Source organism: Mytilus trossulus, chromosome 2 (genome assembly GCF_036588685.1).
Source record: "Mytilus trossulus isolate FHL-02 chromosome 2, PNRI_Mtr1.1.1.hap1, whole genome shotgun sequence".
In the NCBI taxonomy this organism is placed as follows: Eukaryota; Metazoa; Mollusca; class Bivalvia; order Mytilida; family Mytilidae; genus Mytilus; species Mytilus trossulus.
This window is the reverse complement of record NC_086374.1, coordinates 47849642-47870135: the sequence shown is the minus strand read 5'-3', so window position 1 is coordinate 47870135 and position 20494 is coordinate 47849642. Positions and strand designations below refer to the sequence as shown.

The window sequence follows — 20494 nt, the reverse complement described above, 5'->3', positions numbered from 1 at the left end:
TGCACAAAAGGAACTGAAAGACAATCTATTTCAAGCAAAATCAGTCGTTTTCAGTGCTCTGTTTTCTCAAACACCTCTCCCTAGTTTTCCGTGTTGCAGATTTTGAGGCTTCATATGCAAATCTCTGGATAAAAAATCTACTTTAGACGACTCCCCTCTGCGTCATTTATATATAATTGAATTCCTATTGTGGAGTTTAATCAAATACTAGCTTTATACTTAAAATTAATTGGTTTAAAACTAGTTTTTCATCAAAATATAAAGTGTCGCTCGGGGTGTCAGATTTAGCATCTCAAGGGGTAGAAGCTTTCAATAAAAAAAACGAAAAGATTTGCATATGAATCATGTAAATCGGTCTTTATCTGATCCTTTTTAATTCAAACATAACTGTTATATCATGATAACAAATAATTAACTGAAAGTACTTCATTTTGCCTCTTTTTTTAGTCATATAAGACATGTGCTTTTGATGTCATAAATAGTTAAAAATGACTCAAAATATTTTGATTTGAAGCTAGAAATTGATTCCCTTTCCTTTTCAATTACTTTCATGGTCAGATAAAAAGTCACTGATGTGGCTCAATGCACCGAAAGATGTAGGAAAATATTGACCTTCATATAAGATTTTGCCGAAGCCACTAACAGTCAAACTCTTTCATTGGCATCAAAGGTTTTCATCAGGTTCTTCTCAAAAGTACATGCTATAAAAACCACTCACTCCTAAACGAAATCGATTACCCTTTCAAATGAAAAACTCACCGACATCTTTATCATCAAAATATTTATGACAATACTGCTTGAAGGAGACCTGAAGCCGATGACACTCTATTCTCAACAATATTAAAAAGCAATTCAAAATCTTAAAAAACTTAAGATATATATGGCTGTTGATTTTCCATCTTTTAACCGAATGATAAAAGCAAATAAATATCTTTTCGATAATATTTCGACTTTTCTTTTGGACGGTCAGATTTATGTCAAGAAGAATAACATCGGAACTATGGTATCGGGAAACAACTAAGAGGTTTTGGAAAACTGACTACAGACTTTTCACGTTTTATATAATTTATGGGTAGACCAAAACATGTTGGTTATTGGATACATTACCGAGCACTTGCGTGAGCGCGGAATGAGCGATCCCCAAGATGCAGGAATTAATAATGCAGTTACAAATCAAAAGATACTTTCAAAGAATTATCTCATCGCCATGGACCTTGATATCCCAAAAGTGTGACCTATGCTTTAGATATCTATGTTCTAACGTTCTCCAGGCATTCTTTATCCTGTAAGGAATATTTAGTTAACCAACAAAATAATGAGTTTAAGTTATGTGCTGACGGTTTTGAAGATGGAAAAAATTCAAGGAAAGAAAAACATTACTAGAAGACCAAATGAATACAAAGCAAACAACTATTGGGTATAGACAAGTTTTTAGAACTTTTTTTTTGTAAAAGAGCTAATGAGGCGCTTTAAGATTTAGGTCTACTGTTGAAAGACCGTAAAGAGCTCGCCAACCCCCAAAAATTTGGTCTTTAAAAGTTTGAAGAAATGGCGGGTGACAATTGGCATCAATCGAGATTTGTGTTTGTGATCAGTGTTTCATTGTTTCAGCTAACGGAACTTGGTGGAAATTGCCTTTCTTGTATCAACTAGTTCTTTCTAGTGCCAGTGACATATTTGGAACAAAATCACATTATGTTAATGGAAGCACAGTAGATATATTGTATCAAAGAAACCATGTCAGCCTCTTGGAACATGATGAAATGTTTCAATGTTAGAACCAAAATATCAAAGATAAACAAAGGACAGACGTTAGCGTACTAAGTATCAAGGTACATGGCGATGAATTCTGATAGTATCTTATGACTGCAAAACTTATTTCTTCGTTTTGGGGGTCGGCCATTCTGCTCTCACTTAAACTATCTGTATTGTGTTCAATACTTTTTGGTCCACCTAGTAAATTTACCATTTAGATAAAAGTTAAAAAACCAGAAGGCAAATTGTTTTTTTTTGTCAAGATTTTGAATCGCTGTTTTGAAATAGTCAAGAATAGGAATGTCATCCTTTTCTTGTCTCCTTTAAGCTGTATTGCCATTCGATGATAAAGATGCCGGTGAGTGTTTCATTGACAAGAGTAACCGAATTCGTTTTGGAGTGTAAGCTTTTTGCAGTGTGCACGTGCGCTTTCGAGAAAAGCCTGAGGATGATCTTTGATGGAGTTTGACTGTTGGTGGTTTCGTGACTTTTTTCTGACCATGATAGTAACTGAAAAGGAAAGGGAATCATTTTCTAGCTTCAAATCAAAATATTTTGAGTAATTTTTAACTATTTATGAAATCAAAAGCAAATGTCTTATATGACTAAAAAAAGAAGCAAAATGAATTACTTTCAGTTAGAATCATATCCAAAACAGTGTGGTCCTGGCCATTGATTGACGACCTAAATTATCTCATTGACTGGGACAGATAAGGTGAACGTTTGCCGGTAACAATCACTGCTAACTATGTACTTATTAAAGACACTGAATCTGTGGGGTCACCAAAGGTTCTCAACACCTAAAAAAAAGCAATTCGAAAAACGAATCCGGAATAATACGATGTGTTGATTTATATCAATAATATAAATCAAAACATAAAGGTTATTTCTGAATAATTTTTCGAATTATTTTATTATTAAAGGCGTTAAGAACCTTTGATGACCCCACAGTTTAAATTTTATACTGATAAGTAAGAAGTGAGCAATGGTCGTTACAGACAAACGTTCACCTAATCTGTCCCAGTCAATGGGACAATTTAGGTCGTCAATCAATGGCCAGGACCACACTGTTTTGAATATGATTCTAATTATTTGTTATCATGATATAGCAGTTGTGTTTGAATTAAAAAGAATCAGATAAAGACCGATTTACATGATTCATATGCAAATATGTTCCTTTTTTTTATTGAAAGCTTCTACCCCTCGAGATGCAAAATCTGACACCCCGAGCGACACTTTATATTTTGATGAAAAAGTAGTTTTAGAACCAATAAATTTTAATTATAATATAAAAAAGAAGATGTGTTATGATTGCCAATGAGACAATAAAGCTATTATTTGGTTAAACTCCACAATAGGAATTCAATTATATATAATTGACGCAGAGGGGAGTCGTCTAAAGTTGATTTTTATCCAGAAATTTGCATATGAAGCCTCAAAATCTGCAACACGGAAAACTAGGGAGAGGTGTTTGAGAAAACAGAGCACTGAAAAGGACTGATTTTTCTTGCAGGAAATAGATTGTGTTTCTGTTCCTTCAGTGCAGTACATAATATGGTACTAGGCATTCTAAAAAAAGACATTTTGATACTTGAATTTACTTTGACAGTTTTTCTTCGCTTCGAAATTGCCATTCCGTGTCAAACAAAGCCGACACCCCGCATGTGGCGTTCTTCACGGTGAGCCATCTAATTCAAATGCTTTTTGTCTGATCATATTATCATAAGGTTAAAAATATGATCATTTCAATCCATTGGCTATCATGTTATTAGTATCTTTAGAACTGAAAATTTATTTTATCTGCGGCTTCTGTATCAAATGTCCGCACATACGTGATTTACACTTGATGCATTATGAGTAATAAGTATTCTAAATTTGAGAATAGAAACGGTCAATGTGTTAAAGAGACAACAGCTCAACCAAAGAACAGTGATCAGCACAAGGTAACCAATGAGTCTTCGAAGCAGCGAAAAATCCAGACCCGGAAGGTGGGATTCAACAACAATATATACTTCATCAAAAGTTAACATTTAACAGATACAGTAAAGTCGGCTTCATATCTTGACTTACATCTAGAAATTGACAATGAGGGTCGATTGAAGACAAAACTTTACGACAAAAGAGATGATTTCAGCTTTCCAATTGTGAACTTTCCATTTCTAAGTAGCAACATTCCCGCAGCACCTGCATACGGGGTATATATCTCCCAATTGATACGATATTCCCGTGCTTGCATTTCCTATCATGATTTTCTTGAAAGAGGGCTACTGCTCAAAAGGAAGCTATTAAACCAAGAGTTTCAAATGGTGAAGTTGAAATCATCCTTTCGTAAATTTTACGGACGCCATCACGAGTTGGTTGACCGTTATGGAATAACCGTTTCACAAATGATATCGGATTTGTTCCTTACGTCGTAACTACAATCCCCTTCCCTTTCATGAATTTGACCTACCGAGTTAGACTATTTACCGGATTTGTAATCACATAACCAACACGACGGGTGCCGCATGTGGAGCAGGATCTGCTTACCCTTCCGGAGCACCTGAGATCACCCCTAGTTTTTGGTGGGGTTCGTGTTGTTTATTCTTTAGTTTTCTATGTTGTATCACGTGTGCTATTGTTTTTCTGTTTGTCTTTTTCATTTTTAGCCATGGCGTTGTCAGTTTGTTTTAGATTTATGAGTTTGACTGTCCCTTTGGTATCTTTCGTCCCTCTTTTAACGCCACAATAAACTCATAAAATAAAAAAACATATTGAAATGAAAAAGAAACAACAACAGAAGACTAGCAAAGGCAAGAGGTTTGGTGTACAAATACCCGGCCACGCTCACTGTTTTTTTTTTGTTAGATGTATTTCGTTTTGTATCCATCTGATGAGTTAAGCATTTTCAATTGATTTTTGTAGTTTTTTCTTATGTTTTACTGTTACACCACTGTTCCATGGTAATAGAGTGCTGCCGTCTTCAAACTAGTTTAACCACGCCGCATTCTGTATGTGCCAGTCACAAGTCAAGAGCATGTAATTAAAGTCATAAGAAACCTCAAATTAAAAAAATATATGTATATGTATCATAACTAAATGAATAGTTTTCACTATACAATTTATGTACATATACTTTTTCTGAGGAAAATTCTTTAATTTGTCCACATTTAGAAGAAGTTTCCCTTTTTATTGCCTCCTTCGAGGAAGCAATTCGCCGACATATTTTCCGTATGCATAGTGACCTAAGCGTAACCCTCCTCGTAGAAATCCGGTGGTCGCAATACGCATGGATCTGTCATTAAAATAAACAATTATCTGATTGTACATGTTAAACACGTGCTTTTTTTTTATTTGTTTACTATAAGGTGACAATCGGTAAACTTCGGCTTCAAAACACGGCATTTAATGAGCAGCCATATTTGTTAAATCATAACAGACAGAGAGAAAAACAATTATATTAACGTAAAAAATAAAATGAGAAAATCGTGCACAGAGGACTAAGTTTATGATATATACATGCAATTGGATAAACATTATTTTCACCACTCACTCGTTTCGTATGACTTTTAGTGGTTGTCGTTTGTTTCTTTTTGTTTCTTATTTTTTACATACACAAAGACGTTAGTTTTCACGTTTTAAATATTTTATATTTGTCATTTAGGAACCTTTCGGAACTATGTGGCATGGGCTTTGCTCGTTGTTTATAGCCGTGTTACGGGACGCCGAATGGGACTCTTGTGGTTTTGTACAAAATTAAATTCTGTCATAACAAAATCATTTTTGTCTCACAAAACTATGTGATACAGACTTGTTTTATGAGAACTTGAATTTTGTAATCACAAAATTCATTTTTGTAGACAAAATTCATTTTTGTAGACAAAATTCATTTTTGACATGACAAAATTCATTTTCGACATGACAAAATTCATTTTTGTAGACAAAATGAAATTTTGTCAAAAAGGTATGCAAATATAAACTTATTTGCATACAAAATTGACCTTTGTGTTAAATTGTAACTTCTGTTTGACAAAACTCAATTTTGTCTACACAAAAATAAACACAAAATTGAATTTTGTGACAAAATATCAGTTTTGTATGCAAATTAGTTCACAGAATCCAAACTAATCTTATTTGCATACAGCATTGACTAATTGTTGGCCAATTTTCAAATTAGGTAATAAACGTAAAGTCTATGTTACAAAAATAATTTTGTCATACCAAAAGTAACTTTTGTCCACTGAAAGATAATTTTGTATGACAAAACTTTAAATTTGTAGTATGCTACATATTTTGTTTAACTGAACTCATTTTTGTTGAACAAAACTCACTTTTGTCTGTACAAAATTGAATTTCGAGTACAAAACCACAAGAGTCCCATTCTGCGCCCCGTACGTATGGTAATCTATAGTTGTTTATGTTTATGTCATTTTGGTCACTTGTGGAGATTTGTCTCATTGGCAATAATACACACATCTAAATGCACAGTAAAACTCAGTTTATACATTTTGTAATTGTTCTGAACTTTAAACAACTAAATTCCATTTTTTTAAAGTTTACATTTTTATCCTGCCCCCAATCCACAGTGTATCAGATAAATATTAACAGGTGTCCAGTCTGAATTAATTAAGACTTCTTTTAATATTTTCGAACGATTGTTCAAATGCTCTCATATGTAAACTATCATTATAACAGATGAAAGTCCATTTTTACTTACAGGTATACATACGTTAGTGTATGATGAATAGTGACACGGAACGACATTAAGTTAACATAAAATTGTCCGATTATCTATTCATTTATCAATTCGATGATGACGAGAATACCTATTGTCAATATAGCCATAGTTTGTTATCTAGTACATACGTACTATGTGTTTGGAAGCGATTATAATAGTCAAAATGTGCATTTCCGGACACAGAACCAATCAAAATCTCAAGATTCTAACATTTTTATTGACAGCCTTTTTATCAAATATGGAAACAAAACAGTTATGACATTCGAAGGCTTTGAACATTTAATGAACGGAATAGAATTAGGAAATATCATTTTAGAGGATTCTGTTGACGCCCATCACAAACTTGGAAGCAATGACACCAACTTTAAGTCTTTACACCATGGTAACCATAGCCATGTGGTAGATATATCCCATCAACTGCCAGAACATAAAAGAAAACGTCGCCATGTGCACTATGAAAGTGAAAAACCTATGGTCACTGAATCGTCTGAAATTTTGAAAATGGTTTGTACGTCGTTATAACTTTTTTTTCTAACCAACGTATTTTAGGGCTCCTAAACAACGTTAACTGACCGTACCTCAAATTATCTAGAACTATATATATATGTGTGAGCTGTTAACATTTCCAGTTAACAAAATAATGTCTTGGAGTTAAAAAGTATGCATTAATACCGTAAACAAAGCTGACCGTAGTCTGAAGTTTATATAATTTTAACCATGAGTGTAATTGATGTAGTCAAAATTGTAATTTTTATTGATTTGTAATAATTGAAAACACCGCATGAGACCTAGTTGGTTATAAAAAAAACCGTAAAACATTTCTATTGGATAATGAGTATTTTTCTTTGACACAAAATCAGAACATAAAAAGAATACAAAAAGCACAGGAACAGCGCATTTACTGCTGTTCTTCATGTTAAATTCACACCCTACAACACAGAGAAGTCAATAGTGAGACAAAAGCCTCCTTCTCTCAAATAAACTAGAAATTGGAAACCATAAATCGATTATATAAATAGCTTTATGTATATAAAGTCAGATTCATTTAATAAAATTTAATAGAAACTAGACACCAACTGTTTACTAATGATTAAATCATTTGAATAACATTGTCATATGTTGTGTCGCTGAATAAAACTAAACCCATGTCTAGGCGGACAACTATGTTTATCTTATATTGAATAGTAATCTCTTTATTAATAATGAAAAAATGATATGTTTACTTTTACCAAATAGAATAAAATATCTACATGTGTACCCGAAACCCTTTCTTTTTGTAGACGCTTTTTATTTTCTAAACTAAATATTTACATAATAATCCATTGTATATTACAATAACAGTGACATATCAAATTATGTTGCAACGTAGTTAAATATGAGAGGGTCTGAATGAAGGTTCTTTATATCTGTATGCATTATATTTTTCAGCCTTTTTCTCTACCTTTTATACTATTTGTCTATTAGCTATTCTTTATTCTTTTTTTTAGAACCTCATTGTTCTCTGTTCTCGTTTTTGTTGGTCCATTTATCCCTATCTTTTTTGTGTGCATTATTCTCTACTCTGTTAACCCCAATCCACTCCCTGATATAAGACATTATTAGTTGAATTTAAAAAACGCTGTCAGATGCAAAATTTGTTGAAAGAACTTATCTGGTGTAAGAACATTCTGACAGAACTTTCTTCAAAGACTCAAATGAATGTACTGGTAGATACAGGTCCAATCATCATGACATGTTGTCTTCCCTGCAGACAAAGCACCAAAGAATAAAGTGTCTCGTGTGAACTGAATAAAACTATTTTATGATTTCTAAACAAAACAAACTCATAAAAAACATTCAATTTCTCCCCAAATTGCACCAACTGTAAGCTTAGACAGTCTAGGTATAATCCGGGAACTGCTTTAGATAAGAAAGGTCTGTTTTTACGGTGTGATTAATTTGAAATTGCTTGTTGTTTATTTTTTTAGTGTTTGAGTCCAGGTCAAATTTTAAATTTGTATGATATACACGAAGATGAAGTGATCACCATGCAGGATTTTGTACAGCTTTGCCCGGCGTTAATAGTTCAGTTAGATCAAAGACGATGCCTTAAAATGGATGTTTTGATACGTTATCGGAGCTTTGTAACACCCACAACATTAGGAACCAAAGGTAAGATATATAGTTATCAAAGGTACCAGGATTATAATAAAGTACGCCAGACGCGCGTTTCGTCTACATAAGACTCATCAGCGACACTCGGATCAAAATGGTTATAAAGCTAAATAAGTACAAAGTTGAAGAGCATTGAGGACCCAAAATTCCAAAAAGTTTTGCCAAACACGTCTAAGGTAAAATATTCCTGGGATAAGTTTGTTTTTAAAATTCAAAGTTTTGTAAACAGGAAATTTATATAAAAAAAAATAATGACCACATAACTGATATTCCATTCAACACCGAAGGCTACTGGGCTGCTGATACCCCCGGGGACGAAACGTCCACCAATAGTGGCATCGACCCAGTGGTGTAAATAGTTATCAGAGATACCAATATTATAATTTGATACGCCAGATGCGTATTAAGAGACTGTCATTATAAGTTGAAGAATTATTAAAGTTGATTTATCTACCTGATTTAAAGGTACACCCCCTAGGTTGAATATTTAAATTGTTAATATGATTTTTTGTTTCCAAAAGATTGTCTCCTGCTCTCATTATGTTTTTCAAATTGCCTATGTTATCATTGAGTATTAAGAATATCCGTATGTTTAATGTATCCTTGTTTATAAAGAGTTGTGTTGTCCTTAAGTAAAAAATATATTGCCTGCATTATAGATCATTACAAAGAAGGTAAGCTAAAAGGCATGCTCATTTCTATGGATTTATGGGTTAAAAACTTTATAGTGATCAACTATGTACATGTATATCTTCATTGCTTGTTTTTTAAGGCATTTCGCATTTTTTAAAGTGTTTTTTTTTCATTTATCTGATCTTTTATTTTATTAGTTCGTATTAAACTTTTGCTTGAACGCTTGCTTAAAACTTGTTACTAATTGTAAAGGCAGTTAGTCTGCTGTCAGTAGAACCTTATTACTGAGAACCTCTGTACAAAATTAAACAAATTGATTGTCTAGTGAATTAACAAACCAACGACTGTTATTTCGTACAAGAGTGAAAATATGTTGTAGTTTTCTAAATTCTTTAGAATTTGAAAATAACAATAATATCGATTAATGTGATTTTGTGAGAAATTAAATCAAAACATTTCTTATCTATAAATATAGGGAAAAACAAACAATTTGCTAAAGAAAATTTACAGATCTGACATTGTTGGGTTGATGTTTAGACAATACTGATATAAGGTGTAAAAATACATCAGTAAATAAAGGTAACAGTAGTATACCGATGTTCAAAACTCATAGACACTGAAAAAGGCTATTTGTTTAGCCGAAATATTTGACAACACGATTTAATAACAACATTTTCGTATAATAACATCTGATATCAGTACCGTTGTGCAAATTTTTAGACTGATATAGTTATCAAAGGTGCCAGGATTATAATTTAGTACGCCAGACGCGCGTTTCGTCTACATAAGACTCATCAGTGACGCTCATATCAAAATAGTTAACCCAAACAAATACAAAGTTGAAGAGCATTGAGAATATAATTTTCCTTATCTGCATTCTAGTAGTATCGTCTAGCTATTCTAGACTATCAGGTACATATCAAATTTGCTGGTTTGTCCTTTTTATAGACTTCTATATATTTATATATATTTGCAAAAATTATTATGCCATTTAAAGTTAATGTTTACAATAACATTAATTATATTTTTAGCATGGGGATATGGCTTTGTTTGTCTGATCATCATTAGTATAAGTGGTTTGGTGGTAATATCGTTGGTTCCTTTATTGCAACGAATTTCATTTGATGGAATTTTACAGTTCTTGATATCGCTTGCCGTTGGTGCACTTACCGGAGATGCTATGCTTCACCTTATACCACATGTGAGTCACATTTTGTTACATGTAAAAAAAGATCTGGTATGATTGCAAATAAGACAACTCTCCACAAGAGACCAAAATTACTCACCGCCTTTAAACTGTTGGAATAATTATGCTTCAACACTTCTATTCTCGTTTTATTTCTAATGAGACAAGAAAATGAAATACAATAGAGTACAAATTCATTCAAGATATTTGGCAAAAGGAATTTCCCAAGTCAAGTCTGATCTGGGAGTGTTTAGCCAATGATGCTACTGATAAAAATACGTAAAACTAAAATGATATTAATTCCATAATTTATATCGACATTGGTAGAACCCTTCTTTTAAATCCAAACCAATAAAACCTTAGATGGTTTTCTGTGGGATAGTTCACTCTGTATAGTTGTCAAAGGTAACCGGATTATAATTCAATATGCCAGACGCGCATTTCGTATACGTAAGACGCATGAGTGACACTCAGATCAATAAAGATATAAAGCCAAACAAGTACAAAGTTGAAAAGCGTTGATGACCCAAAATTCAAAAAAGTAAGGCCAAATACGACTAAGGTTATCTATGCCTGAAATAAGAAAATCCTTAGTTTTTTCGAAAAATTCAAAGTTTATGTAAACAAGAAATTTATAAAAATGACCATTTAAATGATATGCATGTCAACATTGATTTGCTGACTACCGGGCTAATGATACCGTCGGGGACGAAACGTCCACCACCAGCGGCAACGACCGCAGTGGTGTAAAAAGTTGTCAAATGTAACAGAATTATAATTTAATACGCCAGACGCGCGTTTCGTCTACGTAAGACTCATCAGTGACGTTCAGATCAAATAGTTATAAAGCCAAAAACTAAAATGATACTTTTTTTTAATTTTATCACTATAACTAACAAAATATAGACTTATTTTGACAATAAAAGATATAATAAAACCACTAGTTGTGTACTTGATGATATTTTATGTCTTTTAGAGATATGGTTAAATAATCATTTTAAAGTCAAGTCCAAAAACAATAAGATACAATAAAACCCTTCATTGTGAAAATTGCCGACAAAAAGTATTGCTTATCCAAATAGAACTATTCAATTTTACCACGTTCTTCGAAGTGACGCTATTGATTATATGCTTTCAAGAAAACGTTCAGGGTCCAGTTGATCGGCTATTACTAAAAAATAACTTTTTTTTTATATATAAACATGGTGTTTATCTCTTTTTTTTTAAAACTGTTTGCTTTTCAAAAAGTCTTAAAAGGCTTACGTGTATAATTTGGTACGCCAGTATTTCAGTATTTGTCAGTGATGCTCAAATCAAAGCAGAAGTTAGGTCAAATGAAATACGAAATTAAAAGACCAAATTTATTTGGCAAATGCAGCTTAGGCAATATAAGCAGCTGCCTGGGAGCAGAAAAGCTACAGAGGTTCAACTGAGATCGATCGTTTTTACAGTAAAATGAAATATCAATGACTGGAGATATCGCTGGTTACGAAGCATTCTCTAGCAGTTGCATCCACCTAGTAGTTGTAAAACCTCGTTAAAGATAGGCTTATAATTGATAACCCCAATCACCCGTTTTGTCTTCACAAGTCTTACCAGCGACGCTCAAATCAAAACATTTGGGAGGTCAATTCCAAGACTAAGTTGAGAAACATTAAAGATCGAAATAATGAATGGTTGTACCAATTAATGCGAGGGTAAAATCCATACCATAGAATAATTTAGCATTTTACAAGCAATGAATAATCATACATGTTTTATTGCAACACAAAAGTATTGTCTATCAATGGACTGGTGACTAGGATTAACATTATCAACACGTTCCAAAAATCATAACTTGTTGTCGCAGAAGAATATTATAATTGTTTAACAGCTGCTTTCTCATTGATATGCATTACTGAGTATAGCTGCAATGGGGACGTGACAGAGATCACCTTTTTAAAAAACATCGTAGCCTTGAACTTGAATAAATATTTTTTTTTTTTAAATTCATTTTGACAGTGTTAAAAAAAAATGTTGAATAGAATGTATCAAGTAGGTTTATATATAATGTACACAGCCATGTATCACCATCACTACTGGTGATCCGATGGATAAATCTGTGGTAGAGTTGTCGCTGGTTCAATTATTTCTGTGACAGTATCATTTACAAAGTCAAAGTCCAAATCTTGGGGAGGGATAAATTCTACTTTGTAAAGAATCACTCTGATTCAAACAAAAAATTCTCTGAAACCATATTATCAAGATGCTTGATTTCTTGATTGACAACATATTTGTTACGTTCGGAGGACGTGTTTTTCAACAGACTGTCGGCATCCCAATGGGAACAAACTGTGCCCCTCTACTTGCCGACTTGTTTCTTTATTATTATGAGGCTGACTTCATGCAGGAACTTCTTAGGAAGAAAGAAAAGAAGTTAGCAATATCCTTTAACTCTACTTTCCGCTATATAGATGACGTTCTTTCACTAAAAAATTCAAAATTTGGTGACTATGTGGAACGCATCTATCCCATCGAATTGGAGATACAGGATACAACAGACACAGTTAAGTCGGCTTCATATCTTGACTTACATCTAGAAATTGACAATGAGGGTCGATTGAAAACAAAACTTTACGACAAAAGAGATGATTTCAGCTTTCCAATTGTCAACTTTCCATTTCTAAGTAGCAACATTCCAGCAGCACTTGCATACGGGGTATATATCTCCCAATTGATACGATTTTCCCGTGCTTGCATTTCCTATCATGATTTTCTTGATATATGGTTACTGCTCACAAGGAAGCTATTAAACCAAGAGTTTCAAATGGTGAAGTTGAAATCATCCCTTCGTAAATTTTACGGACGCCATCACGAGTTGGTTGACCGTTATGGAATAACCGTTTCACAAATGATATCGGATATGTTCCTTACGTCGTAACTACAATCCCCTTCCCTTTCATGAATGTGACCTACCGAATTAGACTATTCACCGGATTTGTAATCACATAAGCAACACGACGGGTGCCACATGTGGAGCAGGATCTGCTTACCCTTCCGGAGCACCGGAGATCATCCCTAGTTTTTGGTGGGGTTCGTGTTGTTTATTCTTTAGTTTTCTATGTTGTGTCATGTGTACCATTGTTTTTCTGTTTGTCCTTTTCATTTTTAGCCATGGCGTTGTCAGTTTGTTTAAGATTTATGAGTTTGACTGTCCCTTTGGTATCTTTCGTCCCTCTTTTACAATAAATATTTCAGCTGATCTGCATCAATTCCATCTTCATGCCTTATATATCATGTACTGAATTACGACGCTAGATAAAAACTGACGAGGAAAGGTAACACCAGGCCACCGAAAACTTTATATTTTTTTAAATATTGATGGACCGGTCTACATAAAATAAATCAAGCTTCTTATTATTATATTATGTTGACTCACTAAACATACCCAAAATTGTGTTTTCATACATACGTGTTTCCTTGGTTGAAATTAAAACTGAGGTCCGAAGTTAAGTTAAATATAAATCATTTTACAATGCTTAGAATTTGACAAAAGAAAAACTTTTTAGTAACAGATGTAAGACTCTTTTCATCCTGGTATCTATGATAAGTTTATTTGCAACCACTGGGTCGATGCCTCTGCTGGTAGAGTTTTTATTCCCCTAGGGCATCACCAGCCCAGTAGTCTAACACTTTTGTGATTATATGAATTTGTAATTATAAATTAACTGTTTACAAAACGTTAAATTTTTGGGATACTGTGATTATTTTTTTACATCAGGAGTAGATTACCTTAGTTGTATTTGGCATGTCTTTTGGGAATTTTTAGTCGTCGGTGCTCTTTAAGTTAGTACTTTATTTGGCCTTCTTTTTTATATATATACGAAGCGGCTTGTGTAGACGAAACGCGCGTCTGACGTATATACAAAATTGCAATCCTAGTATCTCCGATTAGTTTATTTCCAAAGTATCGGTTTCATTCGTAGGGTCAAATTGGAAGGTTCTTGAAACCTGCTGAAAATCATATATCTACCAAGTCTACATAATTTATATAAGATATTTTTCAACAATTTCGCATACAATGTATATTATTAAAATAAGAAAATGCTATTCATGCCATCATTTACATTTGATGGCAGTTTTGAAATAACAGCCCAGGCAAATCATAGATGTTTTTTGGTAAAAAATATTACATAAAAGGATTTAAAATGAATAAATTAGACATATCGGAAAAAAACGTTGCTTATCTTGACTTCTAATCTATTATCGAAATTACTAAAATTGTTGTTTTCAATTTTTTATCGGTGTTAGTTAAGAATGTTCTTATTATCTTTTTTTTTTAATCAAAATGGATATGTTATAAATCCTCAATTTCTTCTTTGTATAAATTAATATGAAAGAATTTTGATAAACATTTTTTTTTAAAGTAAGTATATTAACCGTGACATAGTTTATTCAATGTAGAGCAAACGCAAGTAAACTGGGGACACAGCTGTTTTGATATATGTTTATGATTTAACATTCTTTAAAAAGTTTTATATTTCATATATACTAGCCAGTGAATTCTTCGGGCTCTTTTCTTAAACAGTCTATGATATTGAACTGAGGACAAGGGGAACTTGAGCCAAATTTATTATGATGTAGTGAGATTTTATTCTATTTTATGTAAATGTCGTGGTGTTGTTCAAATTGTAATGTGTATATAATGTTATTATGACTTTGACCCTCGTATGTGTGTAAGTTAAACTTATCAAAGCATTGTAGAGATAATTTTAACTCGCCAGAATTAATTCAGAATTTAAAGGTTCACCGAATTCTTTCAAGTTATATTTAAAAGCGTTGGAAAGTATATTTATAGTTAAACTTTAAAGAAATGTCAAAATAAACTTTCTATTAACTCAACTGTTAATATGCATACATTGTTAAATGCATGGTTCTAACATTATATATGACCAATAATAACATTTTGATAGATTCAACGTCGCAATGTGATTATGTAAAATGCCTTCCACAAAATCTATTGTTTCAATTTACCAACCTAAACATTTTTCCTTTGTTGAAGAATGTTGAAATCTATTTTATTTTTAATTTTGTGTTGTTCTCATCGAAGCTTATTGAAATGTACGACAAAGGATGTTTTAAATCGAATGATGATGATATTCGAAGTTCGAGTTGATTGAATGTTTTTGAGAGTTATGTCCCTTTTAACTATAAATCATATTTAAAGCTTTTGCTCCAAGAAAATTCGTTTTAATTTATATGAGAGATTTACATGAAAATCATTCCGGTTCAATCGTTTGAAAGAGGTAAAACCACTTTGAATATAAGTAATATAGGAAATGCCAGTATATCATCTAGGTTTTTTTTAGTTCTACTCTTTGAAATCATAAGACATATTGCAAATTTAATGAGAAAGATACTATCACTGGATGAAATTTGATATAGTTATATTATGTATTATAATGGAATAAAAGCATCATGTTACTCATTTGCAGGCACTTGTTCCTGAAGTTGAAACGGATCATGAGCATGATCACGAATCTGGATCTCACAGTCATGAACACGTTTACAAAGCACTGTGTGGCTTATCAACAATATATTTCTTCTTCCTTATTAGCCGGATTCAGACAATATTTGCAAACAGCAAAATGCGGGTAGGATACAGTCAAGTTAACAGTATATGTCCATACATTGATTATGTTTTGAAAAGTAATGAGCTTTATAGCTTGCTTTTCGGTGTTGAAGACCGTACTTTGACCTATAATGGTTTACTGTTACAAATTGTGACTTGAATTGAGATTTGACTCATTGACACTCATATCACATCTTCTTTTATATATTTGTATATTTTCGGTACATAGTACTAAATATCAATTATATTTAATCGTCTAGAAATATAAGAAAGAGTAAAGGCATATGATTTCGTTCTCAAAACGCCAGATATTGTGTGAGGGTAAAGCGACATGTTATCTTGTGGACTATTTACTAGGTAGCCATGCACATGTCATTTAAAATCTGTCTCATCACATCTGCCTAAAGTAAGAGCTTTTGTAACCATATAATGATACTATCATAAAAAAGATTTGATATGATTGCTAATGAGACAACTATCCATCACACGTACCGTATAGTCCGCTCTAAAAGGCTTTGACATAAAAAAAAAAAAATGTGACACTATTCAGACAGAAATCGAACTGCCTAATCTATATCAAATTAATTCACTACTAACAAATATGACAGACTTGATCCAATACATGTACTATAATACCTACTTGACCATTAACAGCTTTGTAGATAAATAGAGACTGGCGGGGCTTAACATAGAAGTCATACATGTAATAATAATTATGTATTTTTTATGAGTATCAATGACATCACAGCAGTCTTATAAATTCAATGAATATCTGACTACAGTCTGATGTCTGATGCACATTTTTGTTTTCTTTGTTTTAGAAAAACAACAATAAACTTGTCAAAATTCCAGAACAAAACGAAAAGTTGAACACAGAAGGTATGCAAATATAGCTGTTTGACAATTAAGTATTCGAGTAGCATATGGATTCGATTTACAAATTTAAAATACACAATTTTCATATGAAATCAACGTTAATTTATACTATTTAGAATAAAACCAAACTGAATAAGGAAATCGGCATTTAAAAATAAAACAACAAAATTTCCGAACTCTGAAGAAAATTCAACGGAAAGACAAAATCAAATGGCAAAATTAAAACCTAAGTCATAACAAATGAATGGATTACAAATGTCATATTTGTCACTTTGTACTGGCATTTTCTTATGTAGAGAATGATTGTTAAAACCTGGATTTATAGCTAGCTAAAACTATCACCTGTATGACAGTCGCATCAAATTTCATTATTTTAACAACAATGTGTGAACAAAATTAACAAACGGACATACTCTTTAGATTAAAATGTCAAAAACATTTTATTAATTTATTCAAAGAAAGTTCAATGTTTTAGTAGACAATTACAACTACAATGTACTAAAATTGTCTGACTATTAGTCAAAATAGGTACAATATATTACTTTATGTTTGACAAATACAAACAAATCCTAAATGTGATATCAACTTTTATTCAAAATTAAGCACATTGTATAAAACAAAGTTTAATTGCAGGTATAAAATTTTAGATTTTGAAAGTTGCATAATTCATGTTTGACAAATACTAATAAATAATAAAATGTGATAAACAATATTAGATACCTACCTTTTTTTTAAATATGATACATGATATATTAAAATTTTCATTGAAGGTATCGAAATTTTAGATTTTGAAAAAGAATATGATGTACAGATACATCATAATCATGGACATACACATACTCATGCGGTACCAAATTCTGTTTCCGGTATGTTGTGGCGTATAATTGTAGGTGATGGGATACATAACTTCAGTGACGGCTTAGCGATCGGAGTTGCTTTTGCAAACAGTATAACTGGAGGTGTGAGCACGTCAATTGCTGTATTATGTCACGAGTTGCCTCATGAAATGGGTAAATAAAAAATAACATTTGTAACATAGATTAGTTCTACAACGGGTGCCACTAATGGAGAATCACGCTTACCCGTCTGGAGTCCCCGAGTCTAGCATCAAAGGGTTTGGTTAGGTTCGTGTTTTTCTCGATTTATGAATTTTAATGTCCCCTTGGTATCTCCCATCCGTTTTTTTTTATATATAAATATCAGTTTGAAACGAAGAAGATTTATTATTTACATGTTGCGTTCTCTTCTCTTTTATCTTTCAATATTCGATAGTAATTCTGATATAATACACATAACTGATATTTATGATAAAAAACATATTTCACGTAAGTCTTAATTGTTAATTTAAACTTATGTGTTGTATATAAAGATTCAGCAGCTTACTACTTGGAAAATACACATGCAGATGGATAACATTAACCAGTGGTATTGCCTTTGAGGTTTTAAAATCATATGATATAATGTTTCAGGAGATTTCGCTATGCTGTTGAAAAAAGGGATGAGTGTAAAACGAGCAGTCTTATTTAACTGTTTATCATCACTTTTAAGCTGCATTGGTATGGTTATCGGCATAGCAGTAGGAAATATTGGTGCTGTTAGCCTCTGGATTTTTGTCGCAATAGCTGGGATGTTTCTTTATATATCCCTTGTTGATATGGTATATATCCTTTACATTAATCAAACTTAAAAACTTTTGTAATGTTAATAAAAGAATTTCTGGGTCACACGCATATGAGACAGCCAAATTAAAGAGAAAACAATTGAGCAATAGAAAAATATATCTCAAGGTTCCTGAGGTTGTGGAGAATTTAACAGAGATACCGACTTGTTTGATCAAATACACACAAGTTAATATATACCAAAAAAACACACTAAATATATGCTCCTGAGTTAAGATTGGAACTAATGGCGTAAAGTAGATTTGAGGATATCAAGCGTCCACCTATTAATCTCGATATGTTGCTCTAATTCATCGAGAGGTATTGTTACTTTCACATTCTATAATCCGTTAATTTTAAAAGACATTTTGACGATTTATTGTACCATCTCCGCATACCTATAAATAACGAAACCAACTTATCACCTAGGTCATCCTTTACAGACTTGTAAATATGATCCTTATTTGATAAAAAAAAAACAAAAAAAACAAGTAGAAGAAATTGTACACTAAGAAAATTGACGCTACCATTTCTGACATTAACATCTTTGTTAAACAATATTGTCGAATTATCCCTTGTATGACAATGCGTATGACCGATATTTTAAAAGACCGGTACTGCATATCACACATTTCCTTTCCATGTTATTGGTAAATATATATAGTTATGTGTTGCTGTTGTTACGGAAGAAATATCTGCGTCACAGTGTATGTTTAATAAACACTTTAACAGTCAAACAGTAAATTTACAGATCCTTAAAATACAAAGATATTTTAAAATATATCTGCTTTAATGAAAGCTTCGAATACAAAATCGACGATAACTTCGGTCCGAAAATTAAGCACCATTAACCAAAATTGATAGTTGAAAGATTTATATGCCTAGTAACAATATTACAGCAAACAAGGCAAGTCTATATTACCATTTAGCACAATTTCAATGTTATATTGTCTAATGTATGTTACATAATACATATGCATATTGTTTTTGATTATTCCAACTTGTACACAGTCACGAAATTAACTCAAGGGTATAAAAACTGCAAGATAAATTTCATCAGTGAGATTTTGGTTACTAGTTGCAATAGTTAAGATGATATAGAACCTACATTCAAACAAGAGTAGTAATATATATTATAACTTAAGATGTAAACCGATTTCTTTTTCTCAGCTTCCAGAACTTACATCCGTATCAGACGGAGAGAAGCATTCCTGGAGACGATTGTTTGTTCAGATCTGTGGATTATCTGTTGGTACAGGAATAATGCTGACCATTGCAATATATGAAGAAACAATCAAAACTATGCTTGAATAATTAGGGATCAATGAAATATTGGGTCTAAAAGACAAATATAATATAACATAGCCGATCTTGCAATGACTGTAGAGCCAGTCATGGTTGTTAAAAAACTTCCATTGTTGTTTAACATACCATACATGCTTGTGCATAATAAACCTTGTATATGATGGTGCTATACGTTTTGTAATAAAAGAAATGTAGAGTTGTTCTTAAAGCTTCTTTGTTACAGCTTACCTATTTTAAGAAGTATTCAAAAGCATACATTTAAATTAAAAAGCACACTTAGGTACTCGCTGATGCTGGCAGTCGATCATAGTTAATAGTCATTAGCATACGTTGGTTTTCCCGTTTGAATGGTTTTACACTAGTAATTTTGGGGCCCTTTATAGCTTGTTGTTCGGTGTGATTCAAGGCTCCGTGTTGAAGGCCGTACTTTAACCTATAGTGGTTTAATTTTTAAATTGTTATTTGGATGGAGAGTTGTCTCATTGGCACTCACACCACATCTTCCTATATCTATTAACCGTGACCATTTGATTCGGCATACAATATATCAACGTCATTATGATATATCAGCCTAGTTATTTTATCTTGTATAGTAACAA

The 20494-nt window shown here is 32.4% G+C and overlaps 1 protein-coding gene across 1 annotated transcript in view; it reads left to right on the top strand.

The window, feature by feature from the left end:
- The window catches only part of LOC134707439 (zinc transporter ZIP10-like), a 31294-nt gene extending 11191 nt beyond the window's left edge, over positions 1–20103 (top strand). Inside the window, exons 2-9 of the mRNA XM_063567180.1 lie at positions 6454–6976; positions 8440–8623; positions 10291–10460; positions 15920–16078; positions 16878–16935; positions 17703–17942; positions 18402–18589; positions 19761–20103. Coding sequence (XP_063423250.1) covers positions 6545–6976; positions 8440–8623; positions 10291–10460; positions 15920–16078; positions 16878–16935; positions 17703–17942; positions 18402–18589; positions 19761–19904 — 1575 coding nt within the window. The 5' untranslated portion in view covers positions 6454–6544 and the 3' untranslated portion in view covers positions 19905–20103. The remainder of the gene's footprint in view (positions 1–6453; positions 6977–8439; positions 8624–10290; positions 10461–15919; positions 16079–16877; positions 16936–17702; positions 17943–18401; positions 18590–19760) is intronic.
- The last annotated feature ends 391 nt before the right edge of the window (positions 20104–20494 follow it).